General features: G+C 59.2%; 1 protein-coding gene across 8 annotated transcripts in view; it reads right to left on the bottom strand.

Annotated features, from left to right (window-relative positions):
* Window positions 1–12185, bottom strand: part of TBC1D22A (TBC1 domain family member 22A) — a 262637-nt gene that overhangs the window by 55814 nt on the left and 194638 nt on the right. For 6 of the 8 annotated variants that reach the window (XR_015164929.1, XM_086404307.1, XM_086404305.1 and 3 more), the window contains 2 exons: window positions 9796–9923; window positions 8908–9273 (listed from right to left, as the gene is read on the bottom strand). Coding sequence is in view for 6 of the 8 variants with exons in the window: in XM_086404307.1 (XP_086260433.1) it covers window positions 8926–9273; window positions 9796–9923 (476 nt within the window). In the remaining 2 variants the exon portion in view is untranslated. Of the gene's footprint in view, window positions 1–8907; window positions 9274–9795; window positions 9924–12185 lie in introns of those variants that run through there. The other 2 variants (XR_015164928.1, XM_086404306.1) reach the window with 1 other exon arrangement.

The following is a 12185-nucleotide window of genomic DNA, read 5'->3' as shown; positions in this document are numbered from 1 at the left end:
CCCACCAGACACCGGGCGCCTGGAAGCGGTCTGTGCGAGGCCGAGAGAAGAGCCAGTGGCGAGACACTGCTGGTCTTTGGAACAGGGCCTGGCCCTGCAGTTACACAGACGTACCGGGAGGCCGCCTGTGGCCCCTGTGTTTCCCCGGCCCCCAAGAAGGGAGCCCGCCATCACAAAGCACTCATCAGTGAGCGCGCAAAGGGTCCCGGGGCTGATCAACTGCATTTGCATTTATATTCCCATTTTTTAATATTCAGGAAGTTAAAACACAATACTTTTTAATAATTAGGACTTCATGCATATTTAGATATTTCTTTGTGAGCAGTTGCTTGCTTTGTCAGCCGTAGTAGAGCAGACACATCCTCTGGAAGGCAAGCTCCTGCTCACTATGCATGAATCAGAGGTCTCACACACACACACACACCCCCCCCCCACGCTCACTGTGCATGAATCAGAGGTTACACACACAGACACACACACAGACACAGACACATACCCGCTCACTATGCATGAATCAGAGATCACACACACACACACACACCTGCTCTGTGCAGAGACCAGAGGCTACACACACACACACACACACACACCACCCCCCCCAACACACACCCGCTCATTGTGCATGAATCAGAGGTTATACACACACACACACACATTCTTTATGGCAGGTACTAGGCACAGTCCTGCCAAGGGCAGGGTGCTCCAAACAGGTGTTTGTGAGCCTGGACCACACTGGTCCCGGGAACTAGAGCAAGTTTATAAACCGAAAGGAAGAAACTCAGGTTTGCTTGGCTCCACCTCAGCAGGGTGACCGGGCCCCCGGCTCGAGGCAGGCAGGGCTGACCCGGCCCTTGGGTCTCAGGTCCCAGGCCTTGGCGGGCCCGCAGGTCAGGAAGGAGACTGGCAGACACACAGGGCTCTGGGCGCACCTCCTTTACATACAGACCCAGCGGGATCTCACTTTCTCAGGAGCTCGGCCACGCTCTCCCAGTGTGCGGTTGGGAAGTGCTGGCCTGTGGACAGACAGGGCCTTCAGGCAAACCCGATGCTCTGCTCCCAGCCTGGTACAGGAGCTGAGGGTCCTGCCGACAGCAGGCACCCATGTCTCCTTGCAACCTCCAGGACCGAGTCCCAGCCTCCCCGCAGTCCTGGAGCAGGCGCAGAAGCCTCAGTGTCTGCTGGGACATGGAGGCTGGGGCAGCCGGGGAGCCTGAGGCCGAGGGTCAGGGGGCCGGAGAACATGTGTTCCAGCAAGGTGATGCAGGGGCCGCCCGGGGATGGGCTCTGAGCATCCCCGTCCCAGAGAGCTTCGCAGGTTCCACCCGGCGAACAGGGAAGAGGGCGGAGAGCCTGGTCATACCTCCCGACCTTGAGACGGGGCAGGAACCGCCTGGGGAGTCTAAGGGAGGACTCCGTTACAGCAAAAGAGGACTCGGCAATAATCAGGCACCGACTCACAATGCAGAATTATAATGACTCAATCTCGAGGTAATTACAAAGCATGGGAGCAGCCAGACCAAGAGCACGTTCTGCGAGGGCTCCATGTGTGTGAAGCTCCAGGAAACGACACGTCAACCTCGGGGAGGGCTGTCCCGAGGGCTGAGTTGTCCTCACTTCTCGGGGAAGAGCCTCTGTGAGGGCAGAGGGTGCGGCCAGGGTACTGGACGGGACACAGCCCCGGGAACATCGGACTACGGAAAGCGGGGCCACCCCAGCAGACAAAAGAGCCAGGGAGCTGGGGTGGCGGAGGGCCCGCCTGCCCAGAACAGCGGTGGGAGTAAGTCGGGCTGTGCACCCGTGTCCTGAAGTGCATCGTCTGGACGGGACCCACCCAGACGCAGGCCAGCGCCTTCCAGGGGCTCATGTTCCAGACGTCCCGCCAGGCCCCTTACACGACCCTGCTGTTATTCTGGGGGTCATAGGTATACTTCGAGTGGGCAGAGACAGGGCCCCGACGGTGAAATGCCAGTGACAGCCTGGCTCTGTCATCGCCCGCAAACTGAATCCGAAATCTGAGGGGTTCTGAGCCAGTGGAAGCTGGAGGCCCAACTCACACCTGACAACAGAGAAGCGTCCAGAAAGCGTGGGCTGAGGAGCGGATCTGTAACCAAATCACTCGCCCCTTTCTGACAGCATCTCCCCGCCACTGCTGAACCATCAGCAACTTTCCCCCAACACAGAGTCAGAAGCTCTGAGCAGCGGGGCAGCCTGGCTGGGGGGTGGGGCCACTGCCCTTGCTCATGTCAGAGGGTTGGGGGGTGCTACCCGCTGGCATCCTGGTCTGAGTGATACACGGCGCCCACGAGAGCACAGAGCTCACCTGACCAGCAGGCAGAAACTGTGGCAGTCCCGTCCAGGAGAGGGTCTGCTTCCAGCATCCCAGAGTCCCGCTCGGGGCAATGCCTGCCATCTCCGCACTCTCACTGGAGGCCAGGCAGCCCAACACACCCTGCGCCCAGGCCTCCATCCCAGGAGCGGATGCGGCCCAGCAGCTGAGCGGGAACCAGACACAGAAGAGCCACACTCCACTCGGGACCCACGGCCCACGCATGGGTGAGTCGCAGACAGTCCTCTTCAAATTCAGCCTTTAGAACAGTAACAAGACCACCCCTCCCTAGCCCCCACTACAGCATAAAAGCCAGGAAAACACGCTGGCTCCGCCGGGCGGGCACCTTCAGACTCAAGACCATGTGGGCTGCTGCTGAGACTCAGGCAGAAACTGCACATGCTCACCACTGGAATTTGCTCCTCAGGGGACAGGCGGCCTCTGGACAGCCAGGGTAAGACCCCCTTTTAGGGGCTTCCCTGGTGGCTCAGAGGTGAAGAGTTCGCCTGCTGATGCAGGAGACACAGGAGACTCAGGTTTGATCCCTGATCTGGGAAGACCCCACATGCCATGGAACAACTAAGCCTGTGCACCACAACCGCTGAGCCTGTGCTCCACGGCCCGGGAGCCCACGTGCGGCCCCTCCTGAGGCCCCTGCACTCTGGAGCCCGTGGTCCCCAGCAAGAGAAGCCCACGTACCGCAACGGCGCTGGAGAAGGCTTGAGAGTCCCTTGGACTGCAAGGAGATCCAACCAGGCCATCCTAAAGGAAATCGACCCTGAATAGTCATTGGAAGGACTGAAGCTGAAGCTTCAATACTTTGGCCACCTGATATGAAGAACTGACTCACTGGAAAAGACCCTGACGCTGGGAAAGACTGAAGGCAGGAAGAGAACGTGACAACAGAGGATGAGATGGTTGGATGGCATCACCGACTCCATGGACATGGGTTTGAGCCAACTCGGGGAGATGGTGAAGGACGGGGAAGCCTGGCGTGCTCTGGTCCGTGGGGTCACAAAAAGACAAGACTGAGGAACCGAACAGCAGCAACTGTAAGGAGAGAGAAGGCCCGCACAGCACAGCCAAAACAAATAAATATTAAAAAAAAAAAAGCCCTTTTAGGGAAACTACAATTCTTTATAGTCCTTAGAAGAGCCTACGTTACTGTCCAGCCCCTGAGGTGTGCAAGCATGGCCAGGTGACGGACACAGCTGTGCTCAAGCTAGGTGAAAATACTCACAACTCAGTGCTCAACCGGAAGGCTAGGATGGACCTTTGTGCCCACAGCCCGAGCAAGCTCAACGAGAAGCAAACACAAAGTCAAGGTTTCTCAGACGCTCACAGGAAGTGGCGTGGCGGCAGGGAGGTGGGGAGAACCTGCCTGGGAAGGTCTGGGCCAGCCCCCACCCCCGTCCCTACTGCTCTCTGCCCTGCCCTGGTATCACATGGGTGAGGGAGACAGGCGTGCCCGACTCCAGGGCCTGTGGAGGAGGGGAAGCCTCGTGGCCAGAATCGTGATGCACTGGGCCAGCGCCTCTGCCCAGCGGTCCTCAGCTGTCCCGGCAGAGAGCGCAGAGGCTGCACCTGGGGTCAGATGCACGGGGTATAAGCCAGGCCTTTAGAGCTGGGCCCGCAGCACCACAGATGCAGCGGCCACCGACGGCGGGCGAGACCTCCGGAACGCACCTCGGCCTCTCGGAACCCCGGTCTCCTCTTCCAAAACATGGGGAAAACCACTGCCATGTGGGGAGGCTTGCATGTCCACAGGGCTCGCTGCCCCCCCTGCCCGGCAGCTCCCAACAGCCTGCTCTGTGGGCCAAGCCTGGGGTGGGCGACAGGCGCTGGCAGCAGCGGTGGGTGCACGAGACCGAGTCCCCAGGGTTTACAAATACCCGCCCGGGAAGCCTCAGACCAACAGAAAGCTTACATAAACACTGCACGGCCGCCACTAAAACGCACCCCAAACCTGAGAAATGTTAACAGGAACTACAGAAATAAAAACAGGATTAAGGAGTTACCATCGACTGCCTAGTCGAACTCAGAAAAATCACGTTCATAAAAAGGCCCGGTGATGACGAGGGTGAAGAGAGCCTCACACTCCCACAGAGCAGTTTGCGTGGAGACCCTCGAAGGCGTCAGGACCGTTCACCCCGTGAATCTCTGAAGGGACTCTTAGTACACACAAAACTCACATCACAGCCGTAATCACACTGCAAGTCCACCCCACCACCTTTAAGCAGACGATAATATATGCATAAGACAGGATTTTATCAGGATATTATGCAACCGTTTCAGGCAGTGGCTGAAAAGACTAGGAACTAATACAGAAAAAATTAAAAAAAAAAAAAACCATGATGACGGGACAATATAAAAAACGCAGAGAGCACAATCATATGCAATATACGAGTGTATTATGTCTAAAAACTGCTGAGAATAAAGACTGGAGAAACACCAGCGTGCTTCCACAGCCGCTCTGTACGTCGAGGGGGAGAGCCTTCTCTTCTCTAATGCTCCTGCACATGCTCTCATGGTGAAATAAAAGAAGTCAGAATTTCAGAAAACAAGCAGTGAAGGAAGGAGGCCTGGTGGGAATTTAACCACATCCGCAGGTTTTTCACAGCAACACCAGTGGCACCAGCAAGGGTGCCCAGACGCTCCACGAACCCAGGTCAGGCCTGCAGTCCTATCGGCGGGCCTTCCCAGCTCAGCGGTTAAGTACAAGGAGGTCTCCGAGGAGCAGGTGAACGCCTGGGAACCCTGATGCTCACGCGGTGAGAAGCCAACAGCTGGCCCAGGACATCGTCCTGAGATGGCAAACCCTGGGCCCCCAGAGCCCTAGGAGGAGTCAATCCTCGCCAGCAATGCCGAGTCATCTCCCCGGGGCCCCAGGCAGACTGCTGCCTCCTCCTCGCAGTCATTAACTAAAGGTCACAGGAAACTGGACTGGAAATCTGGAGAACACTCCCCATCCTTGGGACACGTCGGACCAACGTCCAGAAAGCAAATCTGTGGCCTAACTTTGACTTATTGAATTTCTTCCAGAGGATGTAAAAATCAAGGCAGGAGCAATGCTAGACCCTAAAAGAAGAGTCTATAAACCCATCCATCCACCTGGATGGTGGTCGGGGCTCCATGTCTTCGCTGCCATAAAAAGAGGGAGCAGACATCTCTGTGAAATAATTAATCTCATTTCCTTTGGAGAAGCTGGGGTTCCCTGGTGGCTCAGACGGTAAAAAATCCACCTGCAATGCAGAAGACCCAGGTTCAATCCCTGGGTCAGGAAGATCCCCTGGAGAAGGGTATGGCAACCCACCCAGTATTCTTGCCTGGGAAAATCCCATGGATAGAGGAGCCTGGCAGGCTACAGTCCATGGCATTGCAAAGAGCCGGATATGACTGAGTATCATTTCTTTTCTTCTTGGACAAGTTGAGGAAAGTTGCAGGATTAAAAAAAAAAAAAAAATCAATATAGAAAACTAATTTGCATTTCTGTACACCGACAATGAACTATCAGAAAGAGAAATTAAGAAAACAATCCCATTTACAATTGCATCAAAAAGAATAAGATACTTGGGGATAAATCTAATCAAGGAAGGGAAAAATCTGTGCACTGAAAACTGAAAGACACTGATAAATGCAGCTGAAAACGCAAGAAACGGAGAGCCGGGAAGAACAAGCGTGGCAGAGACGCCCTCTTGCCCAGAGTCGGCTACAGACTCACGGCCTTCCCTACCAAAATCCCAGGGCATTTTCACACACGCAGAGAAACAAACCTAGAATCCGTACGGAGCCACAAAAGACCCCAAGCAGCTACAGCAACCTCGAGCTGGCCGACACACTAATGCCACTTAGGGAAAAAGGAACACGAGCCAGAGAATGCACTTCCATCTCCTGTCTTTCAGGAAACCCACAGGCACTGCCCCCTCCTGGCTGTCCCCTCCCTGGCAGGTCCCCCTGGGGGAGGGCTATTCCACTCACAGGGAGGGCGGTGTCGCTCCACAGACGCTGGGAGGAGCTGCTCACGTGTCGTCACCTGCACGGCGGGGCTGCAGCCCAGTGCACACCCCGGAGTGTCTAGGGGGTCAGGGACCCCAGTCGCACACGAGGCGCACCCACCCCTGTGATCTGGGAGGAAGTCAAGCAGCTCCGACAAAAAGGTGAATTTTGTCCCCCAAGCCCGCCAGGCTCCTCTGTCCATGGGATTCTCCAGGCAAGGATACTGGAGTGGGTCGCCATTTCCTCCTCCGAGGGATCTTCCCGACCCAGGGATCAAACCTGCATCTCCTGCGTCTCCTGCATTGGCAGGCGGTTCTTTACCACCGAGGCACCAAGGAAGCCCCTCCAGAGAAGGTGCGTGAAGGATAGTAAGGGAGAGCCGCCGCGGAGGCTGGAGCGCAGGCTTGGAGGTGAGGTGGGAGCAAGGCAGAGCGGAGGCTGACACAGCTGTCTGTTGAGCAGGTGGGGTCCCTGGAGTCAGGCGCTCCCTAAATGCGCAGCTCAGCCATTCCCCTGCTGGCACCCAGCCCTCTGTGGCCCAGGCCTGGCCCCCACTGACCTGGGGGCCTGCCCCAGAGCTCGGCCTCACAGTCCGTGTGGCAGCAGGGCGCAGCCATGTGGTCTGGAAACCCCACAACCTCTCAGAGCTGGCAGCCTAGTGCGGCCCCAGCTTGCCAGGGAGGAAGCCCGGGCTTCCTCCACGGTGGGGCTGGGGGGCCCACAGGGAGGGGAGGTGAGCGGCTGGAGCACCCGAGCAAGGCAGAAAGAACCCCGGCTGACTGGACGGTCTCAGCCCCAAAGCTGCACGGCACACGCGCCCAGAACCTTCTGTCTCATCCGAGGTCCTCAGAATCCACACGGAGGGCGGGACGCCTCCTTTCCACCGGCTCCCTCCCACGGCCCAGGCTCATTGGGAGCTGGATGGGCCACTGGGCCACCGCAGCCCCCACGGCAGCTGGCACTCCACCTGTGTGGGCACAGGACACGCTCTGGGAGCAGGCTCGTCTCCCAGCTGGTTGGGCCACTTCTGGGTAGTCTGGGCTGTTTAATTGCCTGTTTCCCTCCCTGTGACTAATGCCCCTCGTTCACGGCTGTGCCACACCGAGTTCATGGCCTGGGACAGAGGAGGTGCCGACATGCATCCCAGGAGGATGCTCAGCTGCCCCGTGAGGGGTTAAGGACTTGTGGAAACCGGTAAGGGCCCAGGTAATAAACACCCCGGGTTAGGGGAGGGTAATCGCCCGATTGCCATTGGATGATTACTATGTATTTCCATTGCCAGAAGATGCAATACAATTTCATGGTTACTTGGGCCTGTAAAATAGAAACACCCCCAGTTTTTAAGATATGAAAAGGTTTATGACCAGGGTACTGTCAGTTCAACAACGAGTCCGTGGTACAAATGAGTCAATTCATGATGAAATTTAATTTCAGGAAAATTAACTCAATAAAGATGCCACAATTGCGCTTAAAGTTTTAATACCTATTAGGAGTCGTAGCGAAGTGGTGCAGGGCCACAGACTCTGCAGATCCATTTTCGGCTCCTCAAAACGCGACTGACTTAATACCTAATTTATTCGTAATGGGGACAGCACTATAGAAAACTTTGTGCTTAATGAGGGGGGCCAGGATCTCAGCCTCGCCCGTCACCAGTGAAGAGCATTCGCAATTCACGGAACATGAAGCTTTGTTTCCTGCCATGTTGCCGAGACCCGTCTGATAGCACCAGGCTGCCAGCCCCTTTAACAACCCCCCCAAATAAACGCTTTATGTCCCAGTAAACATTAGTGGCTAGAAATTCTGTGGCCACCAAGTGCCTAGAAAAGCAAAACCAAAGAGGGGGATCTGGGTGCCGTCTACTGACCAGTCATGGTTTCTGAAGCCAACACTAAAGATTAGAACATACAGGCTGCAAACAAGAGCCAAGTCAAAACCCAGAGCTTCAGAGCCCAAAAGAGCCCACGTCCCCCGTCAGGTGTGAAGCACACGGGCAGCGTCACGGACACAGCTCTGGGCTGCTGTTCTCCGTGTCCTGGGAGAAAGCAGCTTGGCGCACGGGGCTGGCAGAGCAGCAGCCTAAGCTCTCCACCCCAGGCACGAGCGCAGCATCCAGGCCAAGGGCGCGCTTGACGGGGAGGAGGCGGGAGGCCCATCCAGCCTGCTCAGGGCCCCGGGGCCCCCACCCCATCCTCACGGGGTGCCTGCCCTGCAAAGAAGCCTATAGCCTGGGGCCCCCTTTCCCAGCCTGTGCAGGCAGCTCCCCATCTAAGCCCGTGAAGAGCTGACGTCCAGGGCAGAAGAACCTTGCCTCTCGGAGCTAAGAGTGAGACCCAGCTTCTGTGAGGATCCCACCCCGAGTCCACACAAGGGGCCTGCTCGCTGCGAGCGGGGCGGAAAGGCTGTGTGGAAGCCCCAGCACAGCCTCAGCAAACAGCTTCGAGAAAATGGAAAGACGCCAGAATAAGCAATGCCACTCTCGAGGGGACAAAGGTAGTTTGTTCCAGAAAACTCAATCTCCTGAAGAAATGAATTTCATCAAAATCTGTGGAGAAGAGGAAATTTCAGAGTACACCGAATCTGTCAGCGACTTTTTAAACTCTTTATCATAAGTAACTCGAAACACAGACGACAGGTGAGTCCTGAGCAGGAGTGTTTCTGGCAGACGCGGCTGGGGCTCCCCCGGAGTCAGAGCTTCCCCGCCACGCCCGCCCCCAAACCCAGACAGTGCTGCTGCACAGCGGGACGGGACCCGGGCACAGATGGAGCCCAGACACAGATGGAGCCCGGGCACAGACGGAGCCCGGGCACAGACGGAGCCCAGACACAGACGGAGCCCGGGCACAGACGGAGCCTGGGCACAGACGGACGACAGAAAGCTCTTCTCCCAGTCTCAGCTGATCAGGTGACAAGAAATGGACTTCCAAAAGACCACGTTTCAGTGGAGACAGACTCTGAAGGCAAAATCAAGTGCAGCAAATAGACCCAGGCAGAGCGTGGCAGGACATGAGGGGTGGAGGACACGAGTGGCCCCTCATGAGGCGGGAGACAGGCCAGCCCCTGCAGGAGGGGAGGACACGGCCGGCCCCCCGTGGGGGCTCACACGGCCAGCACCTGGAGAGGAGGACACAGCCAGCCCCTCGGCGAGAGGACATGGCCGGCCTGGCCCTTGTGGGGACTCACACGGCCAGCACTGGAGAGGAGGGTGCGGCCGGCCCTCGGGGGGAGGACAGGGGGGTCTGGGCCTCGTGGGGGTGCACGAGGCCGACCCTGGCGGGAGACGCCCTGGGGGCACACGCCCCGGGGAGGGGGGAGGCCCTGGGGAGAGACGCCCTGGGGGGAGATGCCCTGGGGAGGAGGGGCCAGCCCTGGGGGCACACGCCCGGGGCGAGGGGCGGCCCTGGGGGGAAATGCCCCGGGGAGGAGGGGCCGGCCCTGGGGGCACACGCCCGGGGTGGGGCGGCCGCGGGGCTCACCTGGTAGGTGTCCCACAGCCGCACGGTGCAGCGCAGGGGCAGCTCCCGCGTCAGCAGGTTGTTCATCCAGCGGAAGGTGAACTGCAGGTACCGCACCTCGTGCTGGCCCAGGTGCCGGTGCACTTGCTCTGCGGAGACAAACAGGCCCCGTGGGTCAGCGGAGCCCCGCCGAGCGGCCTCCCCCAGCGCCAGGACGGACAGGGCTCTGCTGCCCCCAGAGTGGCGCCGCCTCCCCGGGGGAGCACAGCGGACGGCGGGGGCAGCAGTGACCCGACCCGACGGGTGCTGAGCGTGCGCCCCACCCCCAGAAGGCGGGCAGGGCCAGCCCCACCCGAAGGGTGCACGCGCAGGTCCCAGAGGGTGGGGCACACGCAGGGACGCGTGGCGGAGCTCACACAGAGCCCATGGCCGTGCAGAGAGAACAGTGGGCGGCAGGGGGCAGGGCCGCGGGCACTCAGGACCCCCACCCCCAGGACAGTCGGGGCTCGCGGGGTTTTAATCATCGGGAAGTCAGGGCCGACTCCCAGGTTTCGGGGGTTGTGGCGCCCTGGGCGTTGGTTCACGTCCTCTCCTCCCACACACACAGCAAGGCGGAGGCTCGCCAGCCAAGGAGCCATCGAAGGCCCCCCAGGGTCCCCCTACCCCAGACCTCAGTGCTCACAGAGCAGGACCCCGTCTGAGCCCAGAGACTGGCATGGAGCCAGGCCTGGTGTGTGGCGAGTGCCCGGCACACTTGTGGATGGAGTGGAGCTGGGCCGGAGCCGGACGTGGCTCAGAGGCAGGGGCCGGGCAGTGCCCACGGATGAGCTGCCTGGGACCCCTGGCCAGGCCCCCTTGCCTGCGGGGCCACTGGCCTTGTCAGCTGAAACAAAGGGGACCATTTACCAGCGGGGAGAACAAACAACTCCAGTTAGTGCCTTGGAGGTATGTGAGACTTTTCTAACATAGACGGGTGAGCACACAAATTTGGAAGATTAAACACATACTTCTGAAACATCTGTCACTAAAGGAACCCAACCCAACAGTCAAAACGGGCCTTTCTCTCCTCAGCAGCTCCGCCTGAGTCAGACCCCACCAGACGCCGGGGAGGCCGCCCCGTCTCAGGCTCAGCCAGAGAAGCCCTTCCCAGCCAGGGCGCCAGGACCGACAGCCCTCTGGGCAGCTCCTGCCCACAGCGTGCTCGCCTGGGCCCGTGTGAGGGCAGGGAGGGGGCCCGGCCAGGGTGCACGCAGCAGCACAAACTCAGGACTGTCCCTCGCCGCGTCCTGAACGGGCCCCGTGATGCTGGTCGGGCCCACGGACCTGCCCAGTGTCTCCAGGTGCCAGCACCCTGGGCACAGCCTGGGGATCTTCAGAATGAGGCCCACGGCGTCAACTCCACGAGGACGTGGGCAGAGGTTCCTCACAGATCAGCTCTTTCCAGGACGGAACGGGGGCCCCCATGGCCCCAACACCTGTGACACTGAAGCCACAGAGAAGGAAAGGCCAGCACCCTGCCCTCCAGGAGCTCAGAGGATGGAAAGAAAAACGCAGCTCCGAGCCCCACGTTGTCTATTTCATCTGAAGGGGCCTGCTCTTCTCTTCTGCCTGAAGCAGCCCCACACTCCCCAGAGGAATGAAGCAGGCAGCCCTGGGACCACCCAGCGGGGACTCGAGCTTCAGCCGCGAGGCTCTGCAGGACCTCGGAGTGGGGTGTCCTTGGGGAGCGCCTGCCTGGCAGCCCGCCCCCCTGGCCCGGCCATCCTGGCTGACTTGGGACCAAAGGGGCAGCCGTGCCAGGATAGCAGCGGGCGCTCCCTGATCACAGGCGTGGCCGCTCCTCACTGAAGACCTACTTTCTTTGAAAACAGTGATGAAGACGGATACAGTGGGCCAGGCCCCGACTCCCCCACCCCCCAAGTCCCCAGCGCACGCAGTGAATGTCCAGGGAGGCTGCCTCCTGCTCTGAAGGTGCTGAAAAACGCACGCCTGAGCTCAAGCCGCTACTTCTCATCTATACACATCGGGGCGCCTGCGTACACGCTGGAGTCGTTTCTCCTGTTGTATAAGAAACTGTGAGCAGATGCTCTGTCACCGGTAAAGGTAACTCGGCTGGTGACGACTCTGGACTCGAAACGTCCACGTCACTGGAAACAAGAGGAGCCCTGCAGGCGTGAGCAGGCAGGCGTGACGACCGCCACTGCTCAGGCCCTCCCACGGCGGGCCGGGCGCTCACAGGACGCACCTGCCGCCCACCCCCGCGGGACGCTGCTCCTAGCACCCGACAGGGGGCGCCTGCAGGCCGGGAGGTCTGCCCAGACGGCCCGTCTCCCTCGATAAAAACAAACCAGACACACGCACTGCGTCCCGAGATTCACGCCAAGAGGGAACACGCCACGTGTCCCAGGGAC

The sequence above is a fragment of the Bos grunniens genome, chromosome 5 (assembly GCF_055505025.1).
Source record: "Bos grunniens cultivar Pamir isolate PY7600 chromosome 5, Bosgru_T2T1.0, whole genome shotgun sequence".
Lineage (NCBI taxonomy): Eukaryota > Metazoa > Chordata > Mammalia > Artiodactyla > Bovidae > Bos > Bos grunniens.
This window is presented reverse-complemented; position numbering and strand designations above follow the sequence as displayed.